We start from the raw sequence: 17,388 nt of genomic DNA on the forward strand, positions 1-17,388 counted from the left end.
CATGCGCCAGCAGGGGCGGGCTGTCTGCGCATGCGCCTGTCTTACAACAAACAAACGCTAGGGGGACACCACGAATTATCTATTTTGGAAGCTAAATCTTTATAAAACGATGGCAGGTAGTAATAGAACACCCTATATGGTGAATTCATAAGTGTGCAGCAGTTAACACAATTTATTTTCTTCCAAGTATGGTCATTTTGTTTGCTTTCAAACCAAATGTGCCGATGGAAATATGTGCAGTGTCTCGTAACCGCCACTGGATGGAGACATTAAGCCGTCACTCCTCCACTTTTCCAAACGAAAGCGTAGAAGAGATGGTGGTCTCAGGAATGAAATGTACCCCCACCATGCTCTATTGAAATTGATTTGTCATTTTATTTGAGATCACTTTGTTGTGTTTGTACATTTATTAACAATCATTTTAAGTGGAGCGTGCAGGCAGTGCGCACGTACCTGAGTTTTTCGCTGTTAATGCTTTTCCTCAGTCACAGTGTGTCTTCAGATTCATTGTGAGTCATGCAAAGTGCAATTACTCCCCCGCTGGTTTCCCCTCTGTCATCGCCAGTGTTGCAGACCATTCACCTCACACACTCAATCCTTCTCCTCTTTCTCACCCGCCCGCTTAAACATTCAGCGATAAAAATGTGTTTTGAGTGCATTAAAGGAACACCGCAGTGCAAAAACAAGAGTGTATCAGATATTTTGGTTTACAGCGTTTTTGCTGTGCTCCTCTGGCGCCTTAAAATCTGACAAGGCAACATTTTAATATCAGAATTTGCATTTGTGATCCCCTTCAAGTTCATCCTATTAGACAGCACACAGTTTTGCTTATATCCATATACACAAGACTGGGGGAAAGAGGGGGGGACTGGTAGATATGTGTGATCAAACCCACAAAGTCAGGAAATCTAGCATTTTTAGGTATAAAATGTTGCAGTTCAACCAGAGTTCCATTTCATATTCATCTTCATCTTCAATGACAATACCCATAAGCACAACAACTGTATTTATTAATGTTGCCAAATAGCACAAACAGATTGTTGCTATTGAAATTGCAGACTCACTGTCTAAGTCTGACTTCCTTTTAGACATGGACTACTGAATCTGCAGTAGCCTACTACTTACAGTATATTATTTATTCACAGAGTGATGAGGCTCGGCATCCTGCCAGACTCTCCTACTTCTCATCGTCTGAGCAGCCGTTGAGTGATGCCATCTACCACGCTGATTCGTCTTCACCTCAATGGATCACCGCTCATGACACAACCTCCCTCAGAATCATAGGAAGGTGCTGTCAGGTGCCAGATTCCAGACTGACGTCAGCATGAGTATGAGTTTACAATACTTCATGTGAAACATCTAAATATCCAGACACAACAGTGCTCCATTCGACCTGAGTCCGCGCTCCGGCTCGTCTGAATGACTATAATTTCTAGTCACGCACTAGTTTGACCTTACAACCTTAAAGGGATAGTTCACCCAAAAATGAAAATCCTGTCATTTACTCACCCTCAAGTTGTTTCTGTCTGAGCAGCCGTTGAGTGATGCCATCTACCACGCTGATTCGTCTTCACCTCAATGGATCACCGCTCATGACACAACCTCCCTCAGAATCACAGGAAGGTGCTGTCAGGTGCCAGATTCCAGACTGACGTCAGCATGAGTATGAGTTTACAATACTTCATGTGAAACATCTAAATATCCAGACACAACAGTGCTCCATTCGACCTGAGTCCACGCTCCGGCTCGTCTGAATGACTATAATTTCTAGTCACGCACTAGTTTGACCTTACAACCTTAAAGGGATAGTTCACCCAAAAATGAAAATCCTGTCATTTACTCACCCTCAAGTTGTTTCAACCATGTATACGTTTATTTCTTCTGTTGAACACAAAAGATATTTTGAAAAAGAAAAAAAAATTGGTGGTCCCCATTGACTTCCATAGTATTTTTTTTTTCCATACCATGGAAGTCAATGGGGACCATCAACTGTTTGGTTACCCATATTCTTCAAAATATCTTCTTTTGCGTTCAACAGAAAAAAAATAAATAAACTCATACAGGTTTGGAATAACCTGAGGGTGAGTAAATGATAACAGAATTTTCATTTTTGGGTGAACTATCCCTTTAAGGCTCGGTACAGGGTAATGCAAATAAAAACTTTAAGGCACCGTAAGCTCAAAGTGTTCCAAATGGCAGTCTGATATTTCCAAGAGAATGTCAGATGCGGGACAGGTCCCATGGGAGTGGCGCTGTGCATTAACAGATGTGTAAAAAGCTCCCTGCCAGGGGCCATGTCTGTCACACCTGCTACTGCAACTTCTCTTTCTGCTCTGAGCTGAACTTTTATTAGGGCTATCGCCATCTCCAGCTGTTCCATTCCAACAAATTCTCTGCACATCATGAGGGATGGCATCGCATCACACATCACAGTTTTTAATGACATTTCACATGATCGAAATTGTGAATGTGTTTTGAGTTCCCTGTAGTAAAGAGCATACAGATGGAAGTGAAATTAGCTAAGTAATTTGTGTCCCAATCATTCAGTCGAGGGTGTGAGACTGTTTAGGGTGCTATAGTGGTTTCATAAACATTCTGTAATAGATAGACTGCCACAGAGACAGAGAGAAAGCTATTACAGACAGACAGACAGACAGACAGACAGACAGATAGACAGATAGACAGACAGATAGATAGATAGATAGATAGATAGATAGATAGATAGATGAGATTGTGTTCTCAGTAAATGACTCAGATCCCACACAACTCGAGTGTAATTTTTGAAGTTAACATCATGCATTTATTTCCAATACTACCAGCAAACTAAAAAGTATTGCACAGTCCCTTCAAATAATTGCCTTGAGCAATCCAACACAAACTTACTATAGCCTAAGCAAATACAGGGGATATGACCATATAAACAAGAGCGGATATGTTTCATACCCCTCATACAGTTTGATAAATGAGTGTAAAACCAGGTGCCATTTTACAGGAGTGTGCATCATTTACGCCTATGAATAAAAAAAGTTTTAGATATTAGAAAGTGTTTTCAACAAATTCAACATGAATATACAAGGAAGGAAGCAAGATCTCTGAGTCCGTTTTTTTTTTAAGCAGTAAATTCTAAACCTGATTATCAACATTTTGAGGGCTCTTGCCTTTAAATGAGCATTTCAATGAGTGTTTTGTAAGATTGCATGTTTGCATCAGCTGGTTTAGCGAAACACTGAGTAATGTCACTTCTACAGGTGTTACATTTTTACAGACCCAGTCAAATATAACTCTGAAACTAGTGAGTTAAAAGAAACATCAAATCAAAAATAAAACAACAAGTCATGACACAGGGTGTGCAAAGAAGGATTATGGACCTAAGAGGCCCTGCTTTGTTATCTTTTCCACAGGGATTAAAAATATGTATATAAATGAGATCTTATATATTGTAATTGTGTCTTTACATTCCACAATTGCTACTTAAAAGTGAGACTTAACATCAGCCTAGTGAGCTGCTTTGTTTTAAGACAGAACCCTGATGTGAAACTTTAAAAGTGACCAGTCTGAATTGATTTTCATAGAAACTATGATTATTGAATGAAGCACACAGGATATACATGACTCACAATTGATTTCAACAGAGTCTGGCATTAGCAGGATGCTAAGCTAACAACAGGATACTCTAACAGGCATAAAAAATATATATATAACAAATATTTGGGTAAAACAGATCAGAGATCTTTAATTATAATTCTTTTATTGTTTTTCAGATTATATCACCACTGAAATAATCATACTTATTAGTCAAATGAGGTATCTTAGAAAGAAGCATAATTATACATAATCTTGACTCAAAATTGATTTCAACACAGAACACAAAAATATTGAGTAAGCAATTAATTTTAATTAGATATTAGATTCGATTATTTTTATTTTTATATTATTTTAGTATTGTAGTCAGTGGTAATGGTAAGATAGTCAATGGAATATCTTAAAAAGTATGACTTGTATGACTATTTTGACTTGACACAATTAATTTAAGTACTTTGGAATTAGCCTGTTCCTAAGCTAAAAATGCAATACTCTAATAACCATACACACAAGCAAGTATTGGGTAAAATAATACATCTTAATGAAATCTTTAAGTTTTGTGTTTTTAGTTCTGAATCATAACTATTAAAAGTGACAATGTTCTTAGAAAGTATCAAAATTATAATAAGACCTACCTCAATTAATTTCAGCGTTTGTAATTAACATGTTGCTAAGCTAACAAATCAATACTCTAAAATCATAAAAATATACAAATGTTGGGTAAAATCATCCTTTTTTACATTTAATTAAAATATATTTTTTTATAAAATGTTCACTGCTGATTTGCTAATTTATGCTGCCTGTACATTTTAGAACAGATTTTGTGTCGGTAACATGCCTATGGTGCCATAAAATACTGCCTAAGTTGGCATCTCACTAGGTTTTAGAAATGAAGATCATATTTCACAATCCATATTTCACAATCCAATCATGTCCTCATAGATAAAATTAAATTCCACCCTACTTTTTTCTAAGTGCATGTCATGTTTCACTCAGAAATACAGTATGAAAACTTCTCACAATTCTGACTTGCAAATGCAATTTGTCAATTAAATTGTATGCCCATTTACTTAATTCAGTATCTTAATGACAGGTAGCATTTGTCTGTCAGTAACAATTTTACTTTTCCTTTGTTTTCACAGTCTGGAAGCTCCTTGTCCCGGTCCATAATCCATCCCTGAAGATGTGGCAATAAATACTCATACAATATTTAGTATAAATAATATATATATATATGTATATAGACTGTATATAGTATATATATATATATATATAGCATCTCACTTCGATTCCTGTGTGGCACCGTTGTTGCCCACTATATTATATTCATATTTTGTGGTGACAGCAATGATTCAACCACTGCTCTCATATCGATCCATCGATCTCAACTCATCTGGCTAGAGCCGTAACTCAAAAACGATACAACACGTTAACATCAAAAACACTACGCAAACACTGTGGTGCTGTAAATTTGCTAATGTGTGACAGTGTTTCTCGCAGCAGGTTCTCTAATCGAAACAGAGTCACAACAATCAAAATCATACAAGCTCGTAAAAGCTCAAGAAGTGGTGACAGATGTGCGATTGTTCAGTAGCGTTGAATTTGTCAGTGTGACGCTAGATTGTAGATCTGACGATGGCTTGTACAGTCTTAGCATGTGGTGGCGTACTCGTTTGCGTTTGACTCTTGTGTGACTCTCGGTTTAGTCCTCAGCACTGCTCTCTTGTGAATCCGGACGCAGAAAGCCCTTCTGGAAGTCTTAGGCTATGTGGCCATGGTTAGAGTGGCAAACGGATGTGCATGGCTGAGCTGTTGGACCTGGCGGCCAGGATGTAGATAGCACTCTCCCTCAGGAAGTTGTCCCAGGTAACCGGTCTGGAAAACGTAATTGTAAAATAGAGTTAACTCAGACAGTTAAAACCACTATTAAACCACAAATTAAAATTAACAAATTAAAAGCCCAATCTTGACATATGTTATAAATATTGACCTATAGCTGCATTCATGCCATGTCGTGATTACTGTAATTTCGAGATGACAACACGTGAAGTTCTATTCTGAGCTGTTCCAAGTGCTCGGAATTACACATTTCTATGGCAACATTATCAACATCACATCTTTGTAGAACTCAACTTCCCAGCTTACAACTTGTAAGCTGGGAATCTTCTGAGGGCTCTGACTTGTACCAAAGTCCCTTTAAGGTAAGTTATTTCACTCGGTGGCCATCTTTGAAATACCTTGAATGGGGAAACATCAAACTCGCCAAAACTGTTCACCAAACTTACGATTAAATCTCATATTTGAAATCACCAATGAAATCTGACAATAACTGTCTCATAAATGTTGTTTCTTTTGCTCAAATAGCGTTAAAAAAGCTTATTTTTCAGGCTAGACCAGCCAGTGCGCATGCACAGTAATGAGTTCACGTCTCAGAACGCTGACTCTTTCTATAGCAACCGGGACTTCTAACAGCAGCTGCAGTGATGCGCTGACTTTACCGATTAGCGATTGGCTCTTTTGTTCAGAAGGCAGGCTTCGTTCGATAGAGCGGCCATATTGAGCATTGCATGAGTGACACTAGAGTCTTGGGTATTCTATAGACTTTGCTTATACCACCTGACCACCACAGATTCAATTGGGTGCTACTTAGAATGTTGCAAAGAAAGTCACATGCTGTTATCTCGAAATTACGGTAATTATTACATGGCGTAAACACAGCCTATTTCAAATCTTCTATTTTTGTCAAAAATTCAAGAAAACTTTGTCCACCCAAACTGGCCAGTTTGAGAGTTCCAGTCTGAGGCAGCACTATCAGAGTTATACAAGACAGTGATTGCAATGCTGTTACTGGGTGGTTGCTAAGCAGCTGCTGGGATGTTTTGCATGGTTACTAGGGTGTTTCTAGGTGGTGAATATGATGTCTTAAGTTGCTGTAAGGGCATTGCTAGTTGATTACAGTTGCTGTTGATTCACAGGGCATTGTTAGGAGGTTGCTTGGGTGGTAGAGGTGGTTTCTATGCAGTTGCTAGGGTGTTTCTACTAGGTGGTGCCTAGGGTGTTGTAGCGGTGGCATTGCTAGGTGGTTGCTAGGACATTCTGGGTGGTTTATATGCTGATGCTAGGCAGTTGCTAAGCAGTTTCTAGGATGTTTTTGATGGTTTCTCGGATGTTACTATGAAGTGCCTAAGGTGTTCCAAGTCGTTGCTAGGGTATCACTAGTAGTTTACTAGAGAGTTGATTGACAGGGCATTGCAGGGTGGTTTCTATGGTGTTCTGGGTGATTGTTAGTTTGTTCTGGGTGGGTGGCTGCTAAGCTGTTGCTAGGTGGTTGCTAAGAAGTTATTAGGGTGTTTTGGATGGTTGCTAGTGTGTTTCTAGGTGGTGCCTAGGGCAATGCTAGATAGTTACTTCCTTTTTCTGGTTGGTTGATTGATTGGTGTTTGCTATGGTGTTCTGGATGATTTCTATGCTGTTATTGCTAGGTGGTAGCTAAGTAGTTAATCTGGGGTTCTGGATGGTTTCTATGCTGTTACTAGGTGGTAGCTAAGCAGTTGATATGGTTATGGATGGTTGTTAGGGTATTTCTAGGTGGTTCCTAAATTGGTGGTTGCTGGGGTTTTCTGAGTGGTTGGTAAGGTGTTTCTAGGCAGTGCCTATGATGTGCCTATATAGCTCAGATCCCTCCTTTATTGTAAGCCTATGTGATTTTTTCCACCATCTGAAAATCATAATAATGGGAGTTGATCATAATGTAAGCATTCTAGTATGGCTGTGCCACACACTTGTAGTTTGTAAGCAAACACACACACCAACCTGTTGTCATTCTCCATGGCTTTATCTCTGCTTCTCTCGCTGCTGGAACTGGCAGGACTGCTCTCGGATATTGGACCAACATGGCTGATACTACAGATGAAGACAGCAAGTGGAAACACATGCTGTTTCATTCAGTCTCTTCCACACAGACACACACACACTACCGTACAGCTCACAGCAGGTGACACTTCTACAGTCTCTGGGTTTTCAAACTCGAATTTGTTGTTCTCATGTGCTATGGTGTTCTGGATGATTTCTATGCTGTTATTGCTAGGTGGTAGCTAAGTAGTTAATATGGGGTTCTGGATGGTTTCTATGCTGTTACTAGGTGGTAGCTAAGCAGTTGATATGGTTATGGATGGTTGTTAGGGTATTTCTAGGTGGTTCCTAAATTGGTGGTTGCTGGGGTTTTCTGAGTGGTTGGTAAGGTGTTTCTAGGCAGTGCCTATGATGTGCCTATATAGCTCAGATCCCTCCTTTATTGTAAGCCTATGTGATTTTTTCCACCATCTGAAAATCATAATAATGGGAGTTGATCATAATGTAAGCATTCTAGTATGGCTGTGCCACACACTTGTAGTTTGTAAGCAAACACACACACCAACCTGTTGTCATTCTCCATGGCTTTATCTCTGCTTCTCTCGCTGCTGGAACTGGCAGGACTGCTCTCGGATATTGGACCAACATGGCTGATACTACAGATGAAGACAGCAAGTGGAAACACATGCTGTTTCATTCAGTCTCTTCCACACAGACACACACACACTACCGTACAGCTCACAGCAGGTGACACTTCTACAGTCTCTGGGTTTTCAAACTCGAATTTGTTGTTCTCATGACACCTCAGAGCCCTGAGAGATGATACCCAACCACTGGCAAGACAAAACTAGTTCACTCATGAGCAGAAACATGCATTCAGGACTTTAACTGGAATTCAAAATGCATTCTCAATTCAATTCTGAATGGCCCACAGCCCATGTATATACACTCTCCATCTCACAAAGTCCAGACATCGCATGCCATTCAGTACACTGAAATGATCTGACAAACTTCATTGACTGAAATAAACTGATTTGAAACAAGAAATTCCTGTACTTAGGTTCAATGACATGTGCAGCAAGAGTGCAACCATGACCAGAGTGTTGAATGGCGACTCAAACATCTCGTCCAGAACTGGGACCACTCAGAGTCGAGACTGTCTGCTTTAATCTCAAGCCCTCAGTTGATTTTAATTACCGTAAATTAGGATGCAAGCTTAGTCATGCCATAAATGTGCCAAACATACACACAAACACCCAAAATTCCATGCACCCGTGCACTCAGGCACTCATTTAACCTGCTGTGCCCCTTAAAACTGAAACTATCCTTAAGTGCTTCTCTGAGGGGAACAAAAGCCCCTCTTTTTGATCTTGATAATAGGAGGGCAAGATCTCATTTAATACAGCCACAGCGTTATTATGATACATTTAATACAGCCACCATTATGGAATATTTAGTAATTGAGGTGATAATGATTATAATGAGTATAATGACGATGATGGCCGGGAACGGTGTAAGATGTTTCCAGGGAAGGCCCATGCAGATCGAATGACTTACCCCATACTGAACAAAGGGGAACACAATCCCATGAGTCTGCAGGGCAAATGGACATTTAGCAGTGGTGAAAAGGATGGGATGATTGGTGGAAAAAAAACAATAGCATGGAGGATGATGTCAAAAAAGACTGTCCAAATATTTTTTTTAAGTGAGTGACGTGACATGTGGCCAAGTATGGTGACCCATACTTGGAATTAATGCTCTGCATTTAACCCATCCAAAGTGCACACACACACAGCAGTGAACACACACCCGGAGCAGTGGGCAGCCATTTTTTTTGCTGCGGCGCCCAGGGAGCAGTTGGGGGTTCGGTGCCTTGCTCAAGGGCACCTCAGTTGTGGTATTGAAGGTGGGAGAGAGCGCTGTACATTCACTCCCCCCACCTACAACCTTTGGGTTACGAGTCCGACTCTCTAACCATTAGGCCACGACTTCCCCAATATTGAATGTGCAATTATGTTAAATCAATCAAAATTAATTCAAAATATGTTGTATAAAAATATATACTGTATACCAGGGCCATGCACAGGGGGGTGGCCCTGTGGCTAGAGCCACTGCCCCTCTGCCCTCATTGGCTGAGGTGCCCCCCTTGGACCCCCCCGCACCCCCCCCCCCCCCCCACCAACCCCCCCCCCTAGAGATAACCAAGCAAGATTTGGCACAGCTGGAGAGAGGAAGACTCTTTCGATCCTGTTGGCTGACTTTCTATCATTCCCTCTTGCCATGGCTGACTCCCCTGTCCAGCCTGTTTGTGTCATTTTCTCTACCATCCCCTCCTTTCAAGCCTTCATTTTTGCGAACGCTCTTTCTTTCTCTTGCGTTTTTTTCTGTGAGACTCTGACTGCTCGTCTACACTGTCCGTACCCCCCACTGAACATGACTGCCCCCCAAATGTCTGTGCACGGACCTGCTGTATACATTTCCATTTAAAAATTTGGGGTAAGATTTTTTTTTTTTATAAATTATTTTGAAATTATTTTGAAAGATCACTGCATTGAATTGATCAAAAGTGACAGTAAAAACAAAATGTTAACAAAAGATTTCTATTTCAAATAAATGCTGTTATTTTAAACGTTCTATTCATCAAAGTATCCAGAATAAAACTGTACCATGGTTTACACAAAAATATTAAGCAGTACAACTGTTTTCAACATTGATAATAATCAGAAATTTTTCTTGAGCAGCAAAGCAGCATATTATAATGGTTTTTGAAGGATTTTCAAGTAATGATGCTGAAAATTCAGTTTTGCATCACATGAATAAATTACATTTTAAAATATATTTGAAAATAATACAGTTACAGTAATAATATTTCAGAATATGACTGTTTTTATTATATTATATTTGCTAAAACATTTTTGACATCTTGATGAGCATGAGAGATTTATTTCTAAAACTTTTCAATTTACCAGTATATTTCCCAGTTGTTCTTTATAGCTCCTGAATTTAAAAGAAACATAAATGAGAATTCCATAAGTGTCAACTTTATCTCAGATGTTTCTACTAAAATTCATCAGGAGAAATATAAATAGACACAAATGAGACAATTGTTGACATACTGTACACGTATACAGTATATAGTATATACAGATTATATTTCTGATTATATAATTATTAATAATTTACTTAATAATTTACTTAACTTTACTGATAATTTACTTAAACATAAATATATATATATATATATATATATATATATATATATATATATATATATATATATATATATATATATATATATATATATATATATATATATATATATATATATATATATATATATATATATATATATATATATATATATATATATATATATATATATATATATATTATTGTAACAAACGTTCGTAGATCAGGAAGAAGGAGGTGGGAACCGGCGAACATTTAAACATAAAACTTTAATAAACAAACGAAAGTAAAAGTGGCAGTCCCTCACGGACGACTGCCGCAAAAAACAACAACAACATAAAATCCAGGCCTGGTATTCTCTCATCTTTCACTGTCGTCGCTCCTCCTTTTATCCTTCCAGAGCTCCTCCGTGGGACTCGAGACCGGTGATTGGTAAACCGCTCATTATCCCGCCCCACTCGTCACAATTATGTAAACACAGACTTTTATTTTGGATACGATTAATCGCGATGAATTGATTTAACAGCACTAATTATAAATGAAAGATTTCATTTAACTTCCCCATTTAACCTGACTGCTATCTAGGAGGAAGATTTGAGATATTACAGAAGTCACATTTGTGATATTTCTTTCTGGTTGATGGTACTTGAGGAATGAAGGATTCACAAGGACAAATGATCCATTCGAAGTACCTGGCTCCATTTTACCCCACAAATCACTGCAAAAATGCATCATTTTGACTTTTGGGCTCTCAGAGTGAGGTTTGAATTATGATATGACTGGCATAGAGTGCTCTGTCAAAGTCAGTCCTTGTCCCTGATTTTAGCCTGGCATTGAGAAACTTTCCTCTTCCCTTCCACAGATGACCTCCCCCATCAGTTATATCATTTAATTTACTTTATGCATTAATCAGAAAAGTCAGAACTGTAAGCAAATGCACTGCTTAAATTATTCATACTTCCTCTGCAGAGTTCCTGAATGCAAAGTTAGCCCGTAATTCATGAGAAGAGATGGAGCATACATGCTAATAAAGTGATGGCGGTTAGCATTGGCTAGCAGCTCGTAGAGGCATTGGCAGCTTGACATGGCTATAAAAACTGCCAAGCTTGATCCGATTAGTTGTTCCCAGAGGCCAGGCAAATTGGACGAGTCCCCGAAATGATTTTCAAGTGTTTGAAGTGTCTGAAGTTTATTGTTGATTATGCAAGTGGCTGTGATTGAGAATCGTTCATAAATGTCCTGCTAACTATAATTAGCCTCAATGACTCTCGTATATTCAGCTCACCTGACACTGCAGGACTGTGATTCTTTGTTAATCTTGTGGAACCAGGAGGTTTGGGCTTTTCTGGCTTCTCCGGCAGTAATGATCCCATCTTTGTCCTGGTCTATACTCTGAAATACGGCCCGTGCTCGATCCCTCTCCTTCGCTGTGATGATTTTCACCAGCGAATTCTGAATCGAGGAAAAACAGAATAATTTCCACAATGTTTTTTGTTGAATGGCTGATTGTTCATTAAATTTAGCATTTTGAAGGAAAAATCATTTTCACAATGCTTTAGTTTGAATGGTCGATTGTTCATTATAGTTTAGCATTTGGAGGGGGAAAAAATGAATAATTTTCACAGTGCTTTTGGTTGAATGGCTGATTGTTCATTATAGTTTATCATTTTGAAAAAAATATATAATAATTTTCACCATATTTTTGGTTGAATGGTTGATTGTTCATTACAATTTAGAATTTTGGAAAAAAGAAAAAAAATTAATTTTCACAATGCTTTTGGTTGAATTGTTGATTGTTTATTATAATTTAGTATTTGGAGGGGGGGGGGACGAATCATTTCCACAATGCTTTTAGCTGAATGGTTGATTGTTCATTATAATTTAGCATTTTGAAAGTGTTTCTGTATTTCTGGCAAACATAAACAGCCAATCAGCCAGTTAGGATAATGAGCTAGATTATTCGATGGAAGGAGTGTGTACTCATACCACTCATAAATGTGAATGTTAATAAATGGGTAAACATAAAGAAACAAAGAAATTACTTTTATTTCACAAAAACACTACAGTTGATCAAAAGTGACAGTACAGACATTTATAATGTTACAAAAGATTTCTATTTCAATCTCCTCAGATGGGGATGAGAACAATCTTGTAATCGTTGCGCAATTAGTTTGAGTCTTATGTGTACTTTTTCCTCAGTGACGGTCATAAAACATAAAAATGCCTTTATATCTGGTCATTGCACATTTTCCAATAATGCAAACATGCTAAATTTGTCCATGTCCCACATTACCTCAGTCCGGAATTTCTGCAGCACTGAAAGTGACTCATGGTAGAGGAAGTCAGACCACTCAATCTGACCCTTCTTGTCTGGATCCAGAGCTGCAAACTGGGCCAGAACCTCCTCTTCCTCCTCATCGGTCAAGTCTCTTTCGAAGAGCTGCTTGGTCACAAAGTGCCTGTACTGCAGGAGTTCATCTGACACCAGGCACGACTCTGTGAGAGGGGAGCTACTGCATCATCAATCAATGGAAACAGGCCAGGCTTAATTACAGTACTGATGTGATAAATTAGTAAACCATTAATTAGCTTCCTTAATTTACTGCACAAAAGCACATATTTAAACCAGAATCTAGAAGAGGCTGTTAAAACGGGACTGAGAGAAACACCTGGGATGATCTTGCACTGTTTGAAGGTTTCAATGAGGCTGTACATCTCTTCTTCAGTAAGCAGCAGGTTCACATTATCCTGAGGGAGGAAGAGGAAGAGTCTTTCAGTTCTGGCAGAGCAGACACTTCACTTTAAAGAGAATATTCGATTACATTGCTTCCTTGCTTGTGGACTAACCGTTGAAACAACTGTATCAACAGGAAATCCATTTTCAATACTAATATACAGTAAGAAGCATTTTGCATTTGCTACTCAAATGTAAGATATTTAGAAATGAGTTTAGCATGAACAGGATGATGATACATAACCCACTGTATTTTTTAAGAGGAATAAAGGGAATCATTTTCTAATTTAATGATCACACGAAATTGAAAATCATGAAAAGGTAAGTTGACCTAGGGGCAAGAAGCTGTCTGCCTATCCCAGCTGCCATCTGTGATTTTATTTACTTATTTATTGTCTGTCATCAATGTAAAAACTAAATCAAATATGTAGTATTTTAATGGATTCTAATATTTATGCATTTTAGCACATAAAATCGATTGAATGATTATGCTCATTGGATCTACAGGTTATGATGAATAATGAAAATGATTGAAATTATATATTTTTTTTACACAAGAATCCCCCATTAACAAACAGAGATAAATATCCAGCATAAAATAAAATCACAGATCACTATTATCCAGTGTCAAAACATATATCATTTAAACTAAAAACTGTTCAGATGTAATAAATCACAGAAATGTTGATGTTTGATTAAAGTAGAGTTGTCAACCGATTAAAGTTTTTAATCCTTTTTCAAACTCACAATATTTACTGATTAATAATCCCAGTCACATTCTTGTAATCGTTGCGCAATTAGTTTGAGTCTTATGTGTACTTTTTCCTCAGTGACGGTCATAAAACATAAAAATGCCTTTATATCTGGTCATTGCACATTTTCCAATAATGCAAACATGCTAAATTTGTCCATGTCCCACATTACCTCAGTCCGGAATTTCTGCAGCACTGAAAGTGACTCATGGTAGAGGAAGTCAGACCACTCAATCTGACCCTTCTTGTCTGGATCCAGAGCTGCAAACTGGGCCAGAACCTCCTCTTCCTCCTCATCGGTCAAGTCTCTTTCGAAGAGCTGCTTGGTCACAAAGTGCCTGTACTGCAGGAGTTCATCTGACACCAGGCACGACTCTGTGAGAGGGGAGCTACTGCATCATCAATCAATGGAAACAGGCCAGGCTTAATTACAGTACTGATGTGATAAATTAGTAAACCATTAATTAGCTTCCTTAATTTACTGCACAAAAGCACATATTTAAACCAGAATCTAGAAGAGGCTGTTAAAACGGGACTGAGAGAAACACCTGGGATGATCTTGCACTGTTTGAAGGTTTCAATGAGGCTGTACATCTCTTCTTCAGTAAGCAGCAGGTTCACATTATCCTGAGGGAGGAAGAGGAAGAGTCTTTCAGTTCTGGCAGAGCAGACACTTCACTTTAAAGAGAATATTCGATTACATTGCTTCCTTGCTTGTGGACTAACCGTTGAAACAACTGTATCAACAGGAAATCCATTTTCAATACTAATATACAGTAAGAAGCATTTTGCATTTGCTACTCAAATGTAAGATATTTAGAAATGAGTTTAGCATGAACAGGATGATGATACATAACCCACTGTATTTTTTAAGAGGAATAAAGGGAATCATTTTCTAATTTAATGATCACACGAAATTGAAAATCATGAAAAGGTAAGTTGACCTAGGGGCAAGAAGCTGTCTGCCTATCCCAGCTGCCATCTGTGATTTTATTTACTTATTTATTGTCTGTCATCAATGTAAAAACTAAATCAAATATGTAGTATTTTAATGGATTCTAATATTTATGCATTTTAGCACATAAAATCGATTGAATGATTATGCTCATTGGATCTACAGGTTATGATGAATAATGAAAATGATTGAAATTATATATTTTTTTTACACAAGAATCCCCCATTAACAAACAGAGATAAATATCCAGCATAAAATAAAATCACAGATCACTATTATCCAGTGTCAAAACATATATCATTTAAACTAAAAACTGTTCAGATGTAATAAATCACAGAAATGTTGATGTTTGATTAAAGTAGAGTTGTCAACCGATTAAAGTTTTTAATCCTTTTTCAAACTCACAATATTTACTGATTAATAATCCCAGTCACATACAGAGAAAAGCCCCCAATCATCATTAAAAAACATGTGGCAGATTAATAAATCATGGAATGGATATTACAAAAAGTTGTTTATTTGTTGATCATTATTCTAAATGAACACATTAAGCTGACAACCCTAGTAAAAAGATGTAAGAAAAAAAGGCTTAATGAGAAAAACATCCTGCATAAAGCCTCAGGGCCCTTCAGGCTGAGCCTTAAAAACACTGTTACATTAATTATCCCCAGCAGCAGGTGTTTCAATCTCTCTCTCCCCCCTTTATCTTTCTAAAAAGGCTAACAATCTCTGAACCAAAGGTAATGAACGACCTGACTAACACAGCTTTTAAGGAAACCTAATGAGTTTGAGGTGTAAGAGGTGCAGGAAGAAGCTCTCACGGATCAAATGACAGCTTGTCCTTTCATATCAAATTCAGAGCGAGATTTCTTTCCTGGCTCAAGTTCTGCCTTCAGAGCCCAGTAGCTGTATTTTCAATCAGCTTTCCTCAGCCTGATGAGAACTCATCTGAACAATGGCACTAGAGCAGATGGTAAGGGTACGTCTCAGAGGTACCTCCATTTCCTGTCAGCAGTGACTTTAGAGGATGATCACTGAAATGAGATTGGATTTCATGTCCGTTGTGTTCCACGACCCATTCTCAACAGACATCGATCAGAGACCCCAAAATGAGGTACAAATGCTATAAACAATGCTTAGCAAGAGGTGGGATTCATTGGTTGTCTCTGAGGCCACAAACATACTCTGCAGGTACACAGATGCGAAGGTTTGGCGTTCACATCTCAGTGGTAGTTTCTCTGATCCCCTGGAAAGATGTGATTTGAAGGTGTGCTATCTTTGCTCACGGGTGCACAGTTATGGTCGCTTTTTTTGGAGCCAGTAAACACCATGTGACTATATAGCTGCAGGAAAATTACATTATGTCAACACAGATTGGCTGATGGCACCAAAACATGTCCAGTCCCAAGTTATGAAATGAAAATGAAACATTTCAGATTCATAGGTTGCTTGCAATGATTCCAGTACACGGCTACTTTTGAATGAATGATCATAGATGTAGAAACTGATTTTTACCCACAAAATGGTGCAGTTATAGCATCTACCAGCTGGGGCTAACTGACCATGCAAAATAGCAAAACCTTGACCTACTGGTTGAAATATTGACATTAAATCAAAATTTCATAAATTACATTATACTACGGTTTTCACACCTCAAGACATTGTTCAGATGTTGTAGGCTATTTCAGGACATTCGTCCGGTTTTCGTCCATAAAACACTCTTGTGTGTAGGATTAATTTCTTACGCATCTCATCCCAAGCCTCCACTGCTAATTCCAAAACGTCATTGTTGTCCTAGTAACGTAGGCTTGAGCCGTTGATGGCAGACTAATGCAGTTATTAATGAAGTTATTATAGAGAGAGAGAGAGAAAGAGAGAGATTAAGCATGTGTGATTTACCTGAGTAATTCACTGACCTACTGGTTGAAATATTAACATTAAATCAGATGTTGACAGTTGGGATGTGTGTACTTTCACGGGCAAAAAAATGTCCATTGTCTATTGCCACTAGTGTAGCGATATATGAAGCAAACCAAGCAGCTTTCTGTTTGTCAGCATTGTGAATTTGCATGACTAACTTGAACCCAATGTGAAATCTTTTACCTTCAAGCAAAAATCCCAATCACTCAAATTCCTATTGAAAAGACCGCAAAAATTCACCAAACTGTGACCTTTATTCCACCATGACAGTAGGGCTAGGTTCAAAATAGAAAAGTTTTTTTTTTATTATTGTGTTTTGTTTTAAATAAATGAATAGTGTGCAGTATCCAGTTTTAAGCTAGTTCCAAACTGACCTGAAAAAGCAACTGGCTATCCACATTTTA

The 17,388-nt window shown here is 38.1% G+C and overlaps 1 protein-coding gene across 2 annotated transcripts in view; it reads right to left on the reverse strand.

The window, feature by feature from the left end:
• Nucleotides 1-4,817: 4,817 nt before the first annotated feature.
• Nucleotides 4,818-17,388, reverse strand: part of phf24 (PHD finger protein 24) — a 50,275-nt gene continuing 37,704 nt past the window's right edge. The window contains exons 4-9 of one of the 2 annotated variants that reach the window (XM_016238342.1): nt 14,658-14,736; nt 14,282-14,484; nt 11,909-12,075; nt 8,992-9,027; nt 8,001-8,090; nt 4,818-5,457 (exon numbers count right to left, since the gene is read on the reverse strand). In XM_016238342.1, coding sequence (XP_016093828.1) covers nt 5,361-5,457; nt 8,001-8,090; nt 8,992-9,027; nt 11,909-12,075; nt 14,282-14,484; nt 14,658-14,736 — 672 coding nt within the window. In that variant the 3' untranslated portion in view covers nt 4,818-5,360. The remainder of the gene's footprint in view (nt 5,458-8,000; nt 8,091-8,991; nt 9,028-11,908; nt 12,076-14,281; nt 14,485-14,657; nt 14,737-17,388) is intronic. The other variant, XM_016238343.1, reaches the window with a different exon arrangement.

Source organism: Sinocyclocheilus grahami, unplaced genomic scaffold (genome assembly GCF_001515645.1).
Source record: "Sinocyclocheilus grahami isolate Dianchi unplaced genomic scaffold, SAMN03320097.WGS_v1.1 scaffold536.1, whole genome shotgun sequence".
NCBI lineage: Eukaryota > Metazoa > Chordata > Actinopteri > Cypriniformes > Cyprinidae > Sinocyclocheilus > Sinocyclocheilus grahami.